This window comes from Neofelis nebulosa, chromosome 14, assembly GCF_028018385.1.
Source record: "Neofelis nebulosa isolate mNeoNeb1 chromosome 14, mNeoNeb1.pri, whole genome shotgun sequence".
Lineage (NCBI taxonomy): Eukaryota > Metazoa > Chordata > Mammalia > Carnivora > Felidae > Neofelis > Neofelis nebulosa.
The window spans coordinates 3,599,066-3,617,045 of record NC_080795.1 but is presented as its reverse complement, the minus strand read 5'-3'; the positions used below and the strand labels follow the sequence as shown (position 1 = coordinate 3,617,045).

At 35.4% G+C, this 17,980-nt stretch overlaps 1 protein-coding gene across 5 annotated transcripts in view; it reads right to left on the bottom strand.

Annotated features, from left to right (window-relative positions):
* The window catches only part of SNTG1 (syntrophin gamma 1), a 900,934-nt gene that overhangs the window by 28,564 nt on the left and 854,390 nt on the right, over positions 1 to 17,980 (bottom strand). For 4 of the 5 annotated variants that reach the window (XM_058699165.1, XM_058699168.1, XM_058699167.1 and 1 more), the window contains one exon: positions 4,621 to 4,731. In XM_058699165.1, the coding sequence (XP_058555148.1) occupies positions 4,621 to 4,731 (111 nt within the window). Of the gene's footprint in view, positions 1 to 4,620; positions 4,732 to 17,980 lie in introns of those variants that run through there. The other variant, XM_058699169.1, reaches the window with a different exon arrangement.

Here is a 17,980-nt window from a genome sequence, read left to right as displayed (position 1 = left end):
CACAAATCCCATTTCTACTTTTTCCCTACCTGTAACTCTCTGCCAATTCTAGGTTATTTTTGCACATGTAACAGACGTATGTTGGTATTCTCAAGTCTTCTGAGAAGGGCACATGTGCTCTTATCCTTATAAAAACCATGGATTTAATACTCTCGATCTTACACTCAGGATGCTGAGCCTGAGCTTAGAAAACTCATCCTAGATAACAGACATCACCTTTATACGTGGAAGCCAGAGTTCTTTAACTATTGAGCTCATATTCTTATACTATAGGGCATTGAACTTGTATAAAAATTAGATAAACAATAAGTGGCACATAAAGATAAACTGCATTATAGGATTTTAAATTTCTCAATAACATTTATTTAGTTTTGCTTTATTTACTTAAGGCTGGGACAAGTGAGGTAATAACTTATTTTCTTCACATCTTTATTCACCAATGTGTACTTTATGTTTAACTTAAAAATAGATTTTGGGGGCACCCGGTGGCTCAGTTGGTTAAGTGTCCAACTCTTGATTTTGATTCAGATCATGATCTCATGTTCATGCGATCGAGTCCTGCATTGGGCTCTGCACCGTCAGCTCAGAGCCTGCTTGGGATTGTCTCTGTATCCCTCTCTGTCTCTGCTTCCCTCTCTCTCTCTCAAAATAAATAAATACACATTAAAAATATTTAACTTTAAACTCTTTATACAAAATTAATGATTTTAAGAAAACACTCACAAATTATTCTCCAAGATTATAAAAGTTTTACAATGTACTTATTAAAGTACATGGAAACATCTCAACACATAACCTTCAAAACATTTCTCAAAATACTGTGAGTAGAAATCATGTCATTTTGATATCTTCTGTGTTAATCTAACTCATAAGGAAGGCAATCTTTCTAGGTAAGATAATTTTTTCTTCAAATAACATGGCATTTTATGTCATTGTTTTTGAAACTATGTTTATCATTTCTTCTCTTTTGTGAGGCTATGTAAGCAAATGATATTGGGAATATGATAATAAATACTATTTTTGCTAAATATTTATTTATAAACTATCAGTCATATCAAATTATTCCATGTTTTAGATTACTACCAATTATGGCAAAAATTGTATGTATATGTAACTTACTTTTGGAAAATGAAATATTTTTTAAAATCTATGGACTAAAATGTAATGAATGCTTTCATTTGCTGAGTATTTTTGTTATTTTACTAAACTTATTTTTAACTAGTTAAAATTTAATTAATTAATTGATTTTTAATTTTTTGGTTGCTATTATTTAGATTATGCAATTAAAAGTGTACAATTGTCGGAGTACCCGTGTGGCTCAGTTGAGCATCTGATGTTAGATCAGGTCATGATGTTGTGGTTCATGGAACCACATGGAACATGAATTCAAGCCCCACATCCAGCTCTCTTCTCTCAGCCTGTCAGCACAGAGCCCGCTTCAGATTCTCCTCTCACTCTGCCCCTCCCCACCGTGTGCTCTCTCTCTCAAAAAAATAAACACATTTTTAAAAAAACAAAAGTGTACAACTGTCACTTATCATAAACAACTATAAATTTGAAGAATTGTCCAAGAAAACAATGGGTGAGGAATTTAGAATTGGAGGGACAAAAATAACATTGCACAAATGCATTTTGAAAATCGCGTAATATCATGCTGATGTCTGTGATTTACTTCAAAATGTGCCAAGATAAGATGGGTTGACAGACAGTTAAAGGGATGAAGACACAGATTTGTGATAAAGAAGTACAGTGCGGTGTAAATGGTAGAATTTAGATAGCGCATATAGGGTGTTTACTGTGAATTATTAAAGTATGCTATATGCTTGAATATGTTCATAATAAAATATTGAGAAAAATGCTTACAATCCTGCACTGTAAAGTAATGATCTAGTGTAATTAAGGAAATTATTTTATCCCTACCGACAAGTTCACAAATACTTCGAAATTCTCATGGCTTTAGTTCTGTTTCTGCTGCCTTGGTAACAATATTTATTTATATTTATATTTATATTTATATTTATATTTATATTTATGTTTTTTATATTTTCCCAGATTTTTTTTAATGTTTATTCATTTTTGAGAGACAGAGAGAGACAGAACGTGAGTGGGGGAGGGCAGAGAAAGGGAGACACAGAATCTGAAGCAGGCTCCAGGCTCTGAGCTGTCAGCACGGAACCTGACGTGAGGCTCGAACTCATGAACCGTTGAGATCATGACCTGAGCCAAAGTCAGGTGCTTAACAGACTGAGCCACCCAGGTGCCGCTAATTTCTTAACCATAAGCCATCCTCTTGATGCATAAATCCAATAATGTTATATATGCTGGTATTCTCCTTGCTGTTCTCCTGTGATGGTACTTTTTTATTGCTCACGAGTTGCAATTATAAAGGTTACAAAATAGCAATTGTGCTAGCTTTAATTCTTATACAATTTCTATGTCAGCTGACGGATACACACCTGCATGGCCAAACAATCCTATAGAACTGATTGGTTAGTTTCATCTGTGTTAAATAGCCTCTGTATTTAATTGGTATTTTCATGGTTACCCTTAGAGGTATTATTATAGCTCGTTTTACAGAAGGAGATGGCGCCTTTAAAGAAGTTCTGTAACTTACCAGTGGTCATACTCTGTTATTATTTTTAAGTCTGCTCTTTCTCCTATACAAAAATGACTGTCCATAAGTTTAAGAAACACATTCAATGAATATTCTCTGAAACTAGCTCCTAATAAACGAATTCATAAAATATTTTTTAAAATACTATAATAAGAGTGGCATCTGGGTGGCTCAGTCAGTTAAATGTCTGACTTCAGCTCAAGTCATGATCTCATGGTTCATGAGTTTAAGACCTGCACCTGTCTCTCTGCTGTCAGTGTGGAGCCTGCTTTGAATCCTGTCTTCCTGTCTCTCTGCCCTTCCCTCCATCACTTTCTCTCTCTCTCTCTCTCTCAAAATAAATAAGCATTTTTCAAAAATTGAAAAAAACCCACTATAACAAGAATGAGTAATATTTAGAAACGGATGGGTAACTAATAGCTAGTAAGTATAATTAGCTGTATATATAACATATGCTACATTAAAATAAAGCCTAAATATTATAGTTAGTCATTGCATCGCATTTATATTTTTGCTTCATGTTGTCAACTAAGGACTCATTAGCACATTAGAAAAATTAGAAGAGAAGTAACATATCAAACGCTAAGCTGCTGTCAGCAGCTAGTGGTTGAGTTTCCACATTAGCCAGAAGAATATGGAACTGACAATATTAACATCATTCACCACTATTAGAGTATGTCCTGTGTTTTGAAAGATTGAGAAATCTAACAAAAGCTAAACATGGATAATTTGGGACAATGGTAATGCATCTTTTCGATGGTGATTTAAAGAGCAGTGTGAGTGGCTAGCACGAAGGAAACGGTCAATTAATCGGAGCGAGAGGGGAAAAGAGGAGGAGCTGTAGCAAGAGATAGAGAGAAGGCAGTTCCATGGATGCATCTGTGTTTAGGGAAAAGGCAATGATGGAAATGCAGAATTGAAAATTATGAATGAAGCTAAATAAAAGGAGTGGGTGAAGTTATGATGGTATTTGTCTAAATTGATTGTAGACGAATCAAAGGCAAGGCCATGTGAAACATCGATGCTTTAGAGAAACACAGAAAAGATCCAGCAGAAAGGGGCTATATCCACAGTTCCTTCTATAAGCAACCTATAGTCTAAGTGGAGGCAGTAAGTCCAAAGATAAATGTAAGACAGAAATGGGGTATCCTCAGAGCAATTCAGACAAAACGCTAAGGAGAAAAGTTAAGAGACAAGCATGAGCAGATATATAAGGCAAGAAAGAAGTCATCTTGTTAAAAGAAGGAGAGGGTCTGATACGCATATAGAGCAGTGTTACGGGAGACATATAGTAGGATGTCCGAGAGGGTGATTCCTTGGAAGATTTTGACTGTCAGGCTGACCTCCCCCCATGAATTTCATAGGTACAGGTATGTAACAGATTTATGCTAATTTTAATCCATCGTTGAAAAATTATATATGGGTTTGCATTTCCATACCATTAGTAATTTTTTACTTTGGCATTTGTTATTTATCCTTTCCTTCACACTGGAATAATATATTTATAATTTATTCTGCCCCAAACATTGTTATTGTGAATTTCACTGTAGGGTAACTGAAATGATTTACATTTTGAATATATACAAATATTAAGAAATATTAAAATAAAGGTAGTGAACCTTTCTGACGAGTTTAAAGCCACATAGTCAATATATTTTGGAATACTGAAAATTTGCATGAGCAAAGCAACAAATAATTCATTTATTCATTTTATTGACACATAGTAACATGAGGAAAACAGGAATTGATTTAAATAATATTTTTCTTCAGGGATTTGTATTTATATCCAAAGAGAGAGCAGATAATGGTAAAATACAATCAGAATTTAATTGAAATTTTGCCACTAAAATCTCAAAGTGATTTTATTCTTCTGGCCATGGGGGATATCCCAAAGGAAACAGATAATGTGTGTTTTTGCTCTTTTGTTTCCCCTAAATATTCTCCCCTTTGCTTCTTAATGGCATTAATGTAATTAGAGGTGGTTAATGTGATAAACCTGGATTTACCTTTGCTTCAATCTGCTTAGTATCTGGATTCTGAAACAAAAATTTGATTTTGCTCTTGCCATCATCTGAAGAACCTTTAAGCTGAGAAAACTTATACCTCCAAAGTACAGCCTAAAGGGAACAAAAAAAGAAACATATGCAAGTCAGCATGATTAATATCTGCGTTCGAGCCAAGAAATAGTTCCCTTTTAAGTAGTAAAAGTTAATCATATTAAGTTAGTACGATATCCCAGTATTAAAAAAATCAATTAAAATATATTGTATATATTATATTTACATTTATATTTATACATATTACACATTTATATTTATATCCATATAATAATAATAATAAATATCTATACCAAAGGCTATAATTTATTATGCAATATATCCTTTAATTTCCAGAAATAAATTTAATAGCCATGAAATAATTATTTCAAAAAATATATGCAAATAAATCAATTTGAATATCCTGCTTTATATTATCATGGAATATCATCCAGTTCACTTAAAGCATATGTCTATGCTAGTGAATAAGCAAACCATTATTTGGTTTTTTTTCTATTAATAGAAGTGATAAGGTGATTTTGAATTGACAATTCTGTAGATATTCTGTAGTATTTTCTCTTAAAGCTCAAACAAATCATCTGTAGCTTTGTCAAGATAAAAGATCAGCCTGAGTAAATAATTATGACAAAAATTTACATAGCATCCTCATGAGAATGAAGTAGAATAAGCATTTTACAGAACTAGCCCATCTGTCTATCTCAGTCAATATGATTATTTGACTAAAAGCCTTCTTCCAATATTGCAGAAGCAAGTTTAGGCAGTATGAAATATACGTAAGAACCAATAACGTTAGTTACAACATAACCGTGCACTTCCTGTTTGAATAGACAGTGACATGGGACCCAATGACATGTCCAAAGATTTTTTTGTAAGTGATGTTCATGTATTTTTTTATTTTAGAAAAAAAAAAAAACTTAGAAGCTTGTACAGAAAATTCTTATCACACAATTTGCTATATTATTAATATCTCACAAAGTATGGTACACTGTCACAGTTAATGAGCCGATATTGGCACATGATCCCTAACTAGAGTCCACCATTTATTCAGCTTTTCTTAGTTTTAACCGAATGCCTTTTTCTTGTACAAGATTCCACCCAAGAATTTATTCATTGTGCCTTAGGCTCCACTTGTCTGTGACAGTTTCTCAGATCCTTGTCAGACTGCCCTTGGTAATTTGAGGAGTACTGGCCAGATGCTTTGTGGAATGCCCCCTACCGGACTTTGATGTATTTCTCATAACTAGATGGGTCACAGATTTTACAGAAATGAAATAAGACTCTGTCATTTTTGTCAATAATCCCAGTATATATTTCTAAAAGGTTTCCATTTAAAATGTTATTACAATGGAGTGAAGTATTAAACTTCATTAGGTGACCTTAACATGATCAATAATTCATTTAAACATAAAGATATGTGAATAAAAAGCATGGCTTTACATATGAATTCCATTTCTTAATATTCTTACCTATTAAAGTTTTTAATAATACTTTGCATGTTTCCAACCTTTTAAAATTTATTACCTCTTGTTTTGTATTCTTATATAGGATCTTTTCTGGAGAATGTTCCATGTACACTTGAAAAAAATGCATATTCTGTTCTGGTTGGGTGATATATTCTGTGTATGTCTGTCAGATATAGTTATAGTCTTGCTCAGGTTCCATATTTCTAGATTTGTCTTCTGTTCATTCCATTATTGAAAGTGGACATTTCTAACTATTTTTATAGAATTGTCTATTTCTCCTTGTATGTTGAAAATTTAGCAAAGCTACTCCATAGTATGGCTGCCTCCGTATCCATTTAGCTTGGTCAAGTGGCCTGCAGGACCTTAAACTGACATTAGCCCCCTGTGCACGTGTATGCCCTAGAGAGCAGCCACAGAGGCAGAAACATGTCAAAATCCTGATATGACTCCCCAACAGCCCTGCGAGCAACATAATCCTGTCTCCTAGGGTCTACATGCCTTGTGCACCACTTAGATAAGACCCCTGTCTGGCTTACCGAAACCTTGCTCTTTGGGTATGAACTGACCAACCCAGCCTTAGCCCAGGAACCCTCAGACACTCCACCCATGGGCCCTAAAAAAAGCCATGCACCCCAGGTCCTGTCTCGCAGTCTGTACTCTTCTTTGACCACTACGTGTGGTTCCTCAAGGCATGTCATGTCTTTCCTCCAGGACTTGTGAGTAAAAAAACCCTGTATTTCAATTTCTCTTAAAGTCTGTTGTCAAAGTTGTGGCTCACCATCTGGAACCCGTGCTCCACTTAACAAATGTTAATTTAACAAAGTATAACACTCCAATTCTGTCAGCGTTTAATACATTTGGGAACTCTGATGCTTGCTGCCTATTATAATTATTAAATCTTTTTGAATTAATCCTTTTATCAATATATAATACTCTTTTTGTCTCCTGTAACAGTGACATCAAATCTATTCTTTCTTTTATTGGTTTATCCACAAGCTCTCTTCTGGTTCCATACTTTGTATGGAATATCTTTTTACATCATTTTTATTTTAATCCACTCGAGTCTTTAGATCTAAAGCTAGCCTCTTATAGACAGCATGTAGTTGGATTATTTTTTAAAAGTGTATTCTGTGGTGAGGAGGAAATCGCAGTTATTGCTTAACGATTACAGAGTTTCTGTCTGGGGTGAGGATAAGTTTTAGAAACTTATGAATGAATCAATTAATGCCATTGAATTGTACACTTAAAATTACTAAAATGGGAAATTTTCTATTATTTTAACACAATAAGAACAAAACTTTAAAAAATCATTCTGGAAACAATATATCTCCAAAATCCACTCACAGTAAATGCTAATTAAAATGTTTCCACTTTAACAAGTATAATGAAATAACAAAATCATAAATTGCTTAAAAATAAGTATGAGAAAATTATCAGTAATGACACTAATTAATTTCTACAGCATGTTTTGATTCTTTACTTATCACCAGACAATTATAAAATGGTTATTTTATGTTAAGTATTTGCTAGGTTTAGATAAAAAAGACATTTCACCATCCTGAAGACATTAATCTCTCTACCAATAAATGTCTTTCCTTTCATTCTTGCTATGGGACTACACAATTTATAAAGAAACAATATCCAATATTATAAATTGTCATAAACGTTTCTTTACATCTATTATTACACAGAACTATCTAGCAATAAAATTATCTGGGACAATTAATTTTCTGGAAAAAAAAAGTTAAACCTTTAACTCACAAGTTCCTCTAAATAAAATTCCTTCTGTTTTAAAGAGCGAAATAATTTAGACAATCCACATCATAGGAATACTACATAATGTAAGTGAATATGGAATAACTTTGAAAAGAGAGAGTTCTAGACTTGGGAGTAACAAGAAATTTTATACTCATTATGTACAAGTAATGTATATGTACCAAAATGAAAAGGAAAGCAACAAACTTAGCGGCATGTAGCAGGATATATGGTATAGTATGACTGCAAACATAAAATAAGGAAAAAGATAATTAATATTATAGAGAGGTCATTTGAGAGAATGAAAAACTATCATTATTTTTAATAAATATGACAGCATTTTTGATCTAATTAGAAATAAAGAATATAATAGCATTAAAATGACCCAGCTTTTTCTGAACATCTAATAAAAATCACTGAAAATTATAATAACTAAAGCTAGCAAGGTTATATTGAAGCAAATATTTGCATAAAATTTCTAGCAACAGAATTCTTTAAGACAATAATTTTATTATTTATTTTAAGCCTTAAAAATATTAATTTTATTTGATCCAGAAATCCCATTTCTAAAAATTAACTGTAAGGAAATATGATATATGAAAAACAAAGGAAAGTGTAAAACACATTATTAGTAAATATCAAAAATGGAAATTCTGAACATTTCGCATTAAAATAATGCTCATTTTTCTATATTTGCACAGAAAAATGCAAAAACTATAATGGTAAGGAATGGTAGGGACATGAAATATCCTTTATATTCATCATAGATGAGATAATCATATTAAAACAAAGGAGCTTATAAAAGCCTAGAGGGAAAATGTCTGCCAAACTATAGCAATCTTATGTAGCTCAGGTCCAGGTGTTAACTTACTATTAGATCAGCAACTTTATTTTTAGCTTGTTTACCTGTAACACTAACAGCTTTCATATTCTCACATGATAATTTCAAATAACTCTGAAATCATATGTCATATGAAGTCATTGTAGTGTAAAATGGGAAGTTACTATTTCAACTAGATGACCTTTCAAGAGGTCAAACAGACGTTAGAAGCTCATTATTTTAAACAGAGTAACAAAGTTATTTTGGGTAAAAAAAAAGGCATTTATAGACACATGAAGGAGGTTTGGAAACTTTTTAGAATATGGAGCATGAATCCTTGGCTGTGAGTAGGATGGTCCAAAGATGAATAAAGTAGTCAATGAGTCTAACAAGGAACAACCGAAAGATTTGTCAATTAAGAGGTAATGATACTAAGTTAATATCATAACAACTTCTGTGACAGATGATAGCCTGATTTATCATGGTAATTACCCCCTAATGTATACAAATGTTGGATCACAATGCTGTGATCCTAAAACTTATATAATATTGTATGTCCACCACACTTCAACAACAACAGAAGTAAATCGGTAGCAAAATAAAGCATGCACTTAAAACACTTAACATGGCACCTGGAAAATAGCATTCAATAAATGTTTGTAAATATTAAACAAACAAAAGTTAATGCAGTAACTTTGTTACTTTGGGAATTGGTGATCCTCATAGAAATTCATTAAGGCCAATTTGGAGGAATCTGAATCTGAAAATATTACCAATAAAAGTTTCATAGGCCCAAAAAGGGGCTTAATTCAAGAACTCTTTGGCAATCTTATTTCTCATGCCAATATTTCATTTTTAAGCTTCTGATAAGCATGATGGCCACTATGTTAAGAATATTAATGATGAGTAGACATCACTGTGTTTTATAACATGTTATTTATATCGTTATGGTGAGTACAACAGTGGGTTCCTTGTAGCTGGCTCTATGGCGGACCAAGAGAGGATGGTGTTGGTGAGATGTGTATGGAGAGCGGAATTGCTCGTGGCTGGTCAAGAGACTTTGATGTTCTTAGGAAGAAGATGCTAGTGAAGAATGACGGGAGTGGTTGTTCTTTGCCTCAAGACCTTTCCGATCAGGACAGAAAGTAAACCAAGGTGCAGTGATAAGTTCTCTATAAAATACAAGCAGAATGTTGTTGGAAAAATGAGCTAGCATGATGTCACAATAAAACTTTAAAAAACAGATGAAATTTTTGTCTCCAGTTTTTTATTATGGAAGATATATGTATACACACACACATATATATGCATATATATATTAATATACATATATATGTGAATATATATGTATATATACATTATATTCACAGTGTAATAATCGCTAGTTGCCAACATGGAATGAGATGAGGAGGATTATAAAGATCAGTAACCCCTCCTCTTTGATCACTTATTTTTGGTGCCCTCTTCTCCATATACTGACTTAGTTTCCATTACCAGTACAATATTAAGATCTTTTCCCTATTATATGGGGCGACTGGGTGGCTCAGTAGACTAAGCGTCCAACTTCCACTCAGGTCATGATCTCACGGTTTGTGAGTTCCAGCCCCACATCGGTCTCTGTGCTGACAGAGCGGAGCCTGGAGCCTGCTTCGGATTCTGTGTCTCCCTCTGTCTCGTGTGCTCTGTCTCTTTCTCTTTCTCTCTCTCCAAGATAAATAAGCATTAAAAAAATAATTTGAAAAAATATTTTTTCCTATTATAATGTCTATATCTCAGAAAAGGTAATGCATTTTGGAGGCAATGTACTGAAATAAAGATAAATCCTGACCTAAGAGGCGTGAGTATTGAAATGTAACCCAAACTTTTTGCCCTACTTATAAGTTACATGACCTGGGACAAGATTCTTAATTAATTGGAGTGTGAGTACATTCTGTCATAAAGTAAAAGTAGCAATAGATCACTATCCTACTTAACGGGTGACTGTGATAATGGATGAGATGATAATGTGATGCAATTGCTTTGTAAATAGCAGGGTTGTTTTCCTATTAGGTAAAATTAGTTTAGTAGAGTTTTTGCAATAGAACAGTGGAATGTGGCAAATTTTGACGTGAGAAGACCTCCGAACACAGGTAGCAATAATCGTGATGATTCTGGGAGAATATGAAAGCAGAGGTGAGAACTTTCAGAAGACAAAGACCGCCTTCCGGACCCGTCTGTAGTCTTCTACGAAGAAAAAAAAACCCTTTATATTTAGTTTTAAAATTAAAAAGTTACTTGATCTTAAACACAAGTCACAAAGTACATTGCATTTTGAGAAAACATGTCCCAGTAAATGTCATAATGATTTCTCATTGCCATCAAAGGTATTGTATAGACTCCTGGTTCTAGTTCTATCGGGTCTGGAAAACATCCTCCCTCTCTGTCTGCTCCTATGACTTCCTTGTGTTTCTTCCTCTTATCTGCATAAAGCTTTGATGTGTCATGGCCCTAGAGTCAGAGCAAAAGGGGGAGTGAATAATGGAAGAATCACATGGAACTAGTGAGGATGGGGAGAATTTTTGACCGTGAGTGCTTAGACCCTTTCAGAGACATGTTTATTCATTATTTTTCATTTGTTTCAAAACCTCTGAAATGACAATATTTTTTGTCATGCTGTGTAATGCTTCCATCCAACTCTGCCCCCTCAGTAGGCGACACAGGCCCCTCCACAGATCCACACTCGACAGAGAAAGCCAGGCTCATCATTACACCACCCTCCTTTCCAGAGTACTGCTGTATTGAAATACTGGCTGATAGGGGAACATCACACCAGAGTGTTTTCCTGGTCAGCACAAATGGCACGTGCAGGGTCCCTGCTGATAAAGTTAGGGCACTTGGACAGGGGATCTAACAAGGACAACTTGTATCTGCAGGTGTTATGTGGTGAGAAGTATTCATTATTTCCCATTTGGTGTACTTCCTGCATGCTGCAACTTGTCTCCTGGTATCTGAGAAGACTAAAACTGTCAGGGAATTTGTCAGAGGGGTCAGTGGAAACTAGGAGATTCTAGATGGTAGTACATAAAAGATGCCCAGGAAAAAGAAGATGAGTGGCGGGTCTGTCGGGTTTCTAGACAGCAATCTGAATAGATAGAGGTCTTACTTATTTTATGATTGAAATTTTTCCCGCAACGAATTTCCTAACAGTTCCATTCTTACCATCTAGGTCTTCTAGAAATATTAATGCCTCCAAGAGTCTTTTCCTTTCAAAATATTAAACAGCTCTTCTGAGGTCTTCCGTTTCACAATACCTTGCTGATTTCCTTCTTAGACCTAACTGTAGTCTGTGAGCATCCTTCAAGTAGTTGATCTGAGTTTTACTTTTAACAGAGTAGCTGGTATGCAGGACACGATGGACCTGACTTTTGTGAAATAAACGCACCAAGGCAGAATCAACGTTAAAGAAGAAGCATCTTCCTTCTCTTCCCTCTCATGTGGTTGTCATGGCATCGGAAAGGTGGGGAAAACCTACTCAAATGAGAATTTTATTTAAAAAGGTGGAATTTCCAGTGTTAGAGCAGGCAACATTTTAACAACCAGAGATCAATAATGTCGCTGGATTTGGCAAGCCATGGTCTCTGTCTTATCCAGATAACTTTAACCAAAGGGCCCTATTTGGGGTTGGGAAATTCTTGCCACCAGCTGGAAGCTTCATCTGTTGAAATTGATGGAGATCAAGTGCAAAAGGGGTAAGAAAAAGAAAGAGCAGAACAAAAAAAAAAACAAAAAAAACCAAACACCACTAGCAATATATAAAGAAGTTTCTGAATATTTTCCAAGTGTGGAATTTGACCCAAAGACTTCAGTATAAATAGTCACAGACTAGATTTTCACTTGCCCAAGTCTTTCCATGGATGAATGCTTCTACCTGCTCCTGGAGAAAAAGGTCAAACATGGTCAAGTATATTTGGTGAGGCTCATTAGCACAATAAAGTCTGAGGATATTTTCAGAAATGAAACTCATTTAACTTAGTTTAACCAGGTAGTTTTCCCCATGGAATACATTTAAAATAAAATGGCACTATAAAATAAAATGTTTAATGAATTTAAGTATTGTAATAAGAGATCTGAAATGCCTTCTTGATTTATTAAAACATTTGTTTTTGATAGTCAAAAACAGTGTTTAACTCAACATATTCTTTGATTACATGGGATGATAAATGGAAAATGTATGTGGCATTTTGAAGATATGCTTAAGTATTTTTAAGTGCCTAAAAGTTGCAAGTAAAGTTACTACATGCACGAAGAAAGAACAACACATCGAATCACAGCATTTTCAATATTGTAGTGATAATAAAGTCATTGAAGACAGTCAAAACAAAAAGCAAGTAGTATGAAAACATATAGTAAAATCTTAATGACCAAAGTATTATCACAATTAAAGATTATGAAAAAGAAACTCTGCAGAACAAAAATCATTTGCCTTTTAGATACTCTTTGTAATTAATACATTTTTTTTAAAACAGTGCAGACAAACATAAATGCTAAAAACCTCTGGTCCAGTCCATTTGGGGTTTATAATTTAAGGTCATTGTTCTCAAACCAGCGTGTAATCCTTATAAAATGCACCTACAAATGATGACTGGACATGAAATGTGGCTCTATCATCAAGCAAAATATTTCAAGTGAGGATAATGAGGCATGTAGCATGTAATCTATCATTCCTTCCTGACACTGAGTCACTTGATGGGTAAACATGTGAACGGACCATAAGTAATATAAAAATACTTTGTTGAGTGCCTGGGGAGCATTCTGCGTGTCTGTTGTTGTCCTTCCATGGACATACTATTACAATGAGCATAGAACTGTTCTAGGTAAGCTCTTTCATGCATTTCTTCTAATCCCTCCAGGAGTTATGCAATAGCTACAGTATTTCCACTTTCCAGGTCATACGATTAAAGAAACAGCATAAACAATCATAATATTTCACAGCTAGTAAGTGGGAATCAAACCGAACTACGTCATTCTCCATGCGCCATATTCCTGCTTTTATCCCAAGCTGAATCTTTGATCTTCTATAATTATGTGGCTAACTGAAAAAATCATGGACCCAGTTACTGAGTATGACAAACTATAAATGAACTTTCACTGCAAGTGCCTGACTCTTGTCTTAAAATAGAAGAGAGACCTAGAGCGCCACCCGGTGTGAAACACTAAACCCAGGAAAGTACTGATTTTCTCAAACATAGTGTGCTTAAGAAGGAAAGCTGGTGAAAGCAAGATGAAAGGGGCCAGCCAGATGTCCGAGGCTGGATACTCCCCTCGCATGCTTTTGGCTTGGTGATCTTGCTTGCCTCCTGCATTGGCCAACCGCCCCCATAGCACAACTGATAAGTGCCCCCTCCCCTTTTTCTTTTTTTCTTTTGAGCCCCCACAATCCCATCCATAACAAGAGGCCGACGCCAAGGCTCTGGGCTCAGCCTTTGGAGGTGACTCTGCTGGGTCCGCACCGGTGCAAAATAAACAGTATTTCCTGATTCCCCAAGGCATGTCACTTGTTTCTTCCTGGGCACTGAGTATTTGCTGTAACATGTTCTGAGTCATTGTTTCTTCTTTACACTGCTTTGCTATTTTGAGGTGTTTTCCCCTGCCTCTACAAGTTGAAAGCTTTCTGTAAGCTTCTCATCTGTTTAAGACCCATTGCTAGAATTGGCTTAGAGTTGGGGAATGTTAGTGATCTAAAGAACTTTCGACATTTGTGTAATTCCTTGAGGGATACAACCAAGTGACTCAGGTTAGTGAATGGATTCCCATTTGTATAGCACCAAGAATGTCTTAGATGCAAACTATTCAAAAATATAATTCAGTGGTTACATATAAATGGAAAATGAAGCTATGCACATGACAGTGAAAAACTTACATGTTGAACCAAAAAAGGCAAAACCATCTCAAACACAAACTTTCTTAGTCTCCATATCTGTTCACAGTTTACCAGCATTGATTTTTCATGCCCCACAGAAAAATCCCTCTTTAAAAGAACGGAAACAACTTCTACCTAAAAAGGTAATGTAAACATCATGTCATCTATCTTATGAGAAATAGAAGTAGAATATTTTACCAGATGGGGGGGCAAAAACACCAGAAAGAACAACCTACATATATATTACAACAAAAAGGCTTTGAAAGCAGGATATAATTTGACTCTTCCTAGAACACCGAACACCTGGCCCTTGACATTCAATTCATGTTTGCCCACCAATAACCACACATACATTCTTTGTTTCCTTGCCAATTGTCTTGATGGGCCTTCAAGTTAGGCAGTAAATCAAACCTTCCACTCAGCCTTATTCCCATTTTGCGTAAGTCTTCCATTTTGGCAAGAAGCCCAAGCATACGTATCGCCTCTTGCCTTCAATCTATCCACCCTCCCCAACCCTGAAATTAATTCACAACAACTTTTAATGTTTTCAAAGAGGCTCTTGCCTTCTCCTTTTTGCGGGTGTTCTAGCAATCATATTTGGTGGAAAACCAGAAGAAACGTCTTGAAAACTATTTTCCTTTACACACCTTTACACTTCCCATTTGTTCTTCATGCGTGTAAAATTTATCTTAATTAAATGTGTCTTGGGGCCTAACTACATTTTTACTTCAACGCCATATGAATGTTAAAATTTTGTAAGTTTGAATGGTGATGACAGAGGGATAAAAAGAGCAAATTCGAAAGATCACAGAATTAGATGAAAGCTTATGCCTTTCACTTATTTCCTTAGGTGATATCATATTCATCGATATGCTCATTACTAGTCGTTGAATTACTTCTGTGTCTTTGAACTGTGCTTGAGTCTGGATCAGAGATTACAGTTAATATCTCCACCCGACTTAATTGTAATACATTATGTTAAGTGCTGTGCTGGGGTACACCTACAATTCTCTGCTTTTCAAGAAAGGACATCAAAATCAGACGGGGGAAAGAAGGCTTTCTGGATGAAGATTCGCACTCGGGGGTGAATGTAAATTGTGGGGGTGTTATGTGTAAAAGCGTGGAATATGGCTGAGCCTCCAAATGCTGGGGGGGGGGGGGTGCGGGGGTGGGTAGGATGCAGGAGATAATGCTAGATTACAGGCAGAAACCAGAGCATTCAGAGGCTTCTATACTATGCTAACAAATATTGTCTAAAGGCAGTAGGAAGCCACTAAAGTAATTTAACAGGAGAAACTGGAGACATGGCTGAATTTACATTTTCGAAGTACCATTAATCTGGCAATGGTGTGAGAGATGGACCAAAGGGTGATACAAATCTATGTCTTTATAAGGCCCTCGCTTCTTGCCACAGTATCTGAAAGTATCCAGTTCCAGATGTGTTTTCATTTAACTGTAGATTTCTTGAGAGGAGGGACCGCATCCCTGTTTGGATACCTAGTGTCTGCCTGTGGTCAAGGCAGAGTTAACACATAAAAAAGTCTGTCCAATAAATAAATCTAAAAGGACGATGCGGGTGATATTGCAGAAACCCAAGTGAGAAGGAATGACCCAACTCAGTTAGCAAACCTCATCTAGATTCATTCAGGAGGATTTGCTGAGGAAGAGACAGGAGGGGAGAAGACAATTCAGGCTTCTTTTGATAACTAAGAATGGAATGCAGAAGAGTCATACCAAAACGGACAGCAAGTTCAGTGTTGGGCAGACTGTGTTGAGATGTGTTTAACATGCAGCCTTAGAGATCAAGACGTATACCTGAGCTGTAGTTAACAGCACAGAAATTCATTATCAGGCCAGCTGCCTAAATTAAAGACTGGGTAAAACAGCCCAATCAAGCTCAGAGTTAGTCTATCAAACATATTTTATTTAAATTTATTCCCCTCAAACGGACTCTACCTACAGGGAAATCTAGGGAGAAGTAAAAACAATTTAAAAACCAGAAAACGTGTTTTTAAAATTCAGACTGTGTGAGTCACTTTAGAATAGCTTAAAGTCATCAACTGATATACAGAGTACTTATTTTAATCACATCCATGAAAAATGCTACAAAAGACTAATCAAAATATATGTGAGAAAGAATGCGCTAACATGTTTCCACCTATACGTGGACATGATGTGGCTATTTGTTATTATTAACATACTAATTTTCTTTTGAGAAACCTAGTATGTCATGTGCATGATAAGAACTGGTAAGAAATTTTGGCTTGTGGGTATGAATTTCTCAGATCCTTAGGGTTTTGGTTTGTTATTGTTATTGTTTTCTGGCAACATAATAAAATTCAGCCATACTCTGAGTTCATATTACCAATCCTCTATGCAAATCAAGTCTTTTCTAGTTGTTTCTTTTTAACATGTTTGCACAGTCAGCTGCCAGCTCAACGGATAGTAACAGCTACAGAGAGAAAAAGAAATGAGTTCCCCGAGATGTTGCATCCAAGCCACTGTGTCTGTGCCGTGTAATCAGCATTTCTGTTTCGTCTCCAGGTTGACTGCAAGTTCCTCCTCTGACAGAGATGAAGCACGTTATTAAAGACCTGCTAAATTAATACATAAGTATCGGCGTATCTTTATTTTTGAGGCAACACCATCCTTCACATTAACTAATTTGATTTCTAAAATTTAATTATGAACTTTATTGGTAATTTGTTTTTTCTCTCCCTGAGCCTGATAAAAAAAAAAAAAATCCCAAAATTCAAAGACATTTGTATTTCTAGAAATTGACGGCTTACCTCTTTTTCCGGTTTATTACGTTTCTTAAAATTCTAGTTCTGATAGTTTCCTTTTGACTCAAACGTCAAAGGCATCGCTTGGGAAACTACTGCATTCATTAAAGTGGCCACATAATGAATTACCCTGGGATGCACCGTCTTCTTTTTTTGCACTGCAACATTTCGATTTAGGTAAAAAGACCATACAATTTGGCAAGCAGTTGAAAAGAGTCGGAATTACATATGAGGGCATGTGTGGATGTAAGGTTTTGAATGGGTCTACACAGGGTGGGATATATGGGGGATCCCAGTTTTAGAGCCTGATGAGTTTGGAATAATTTCATATGTCAGTTGATGGGTAAATGAAACCTGCCTGCCAGAAATGTGTTTGTATTAGAGACCAAGAAGTCTCTTGGGATAGAAGGCATTCTGAGATGAGTAAAACCAGTTGCGCAGCATTGCAGGGTATAGGGGAAAGCCATCAGAACTACACCCTGGAATTTTAAGTTTCTGATACAGTATTTACAGTATCTGGATCCTATGGTATATCACACTACACGGGAGGGTGTTTTCCCAAGAAACTTAGAAAAGTCACTTAACTAAT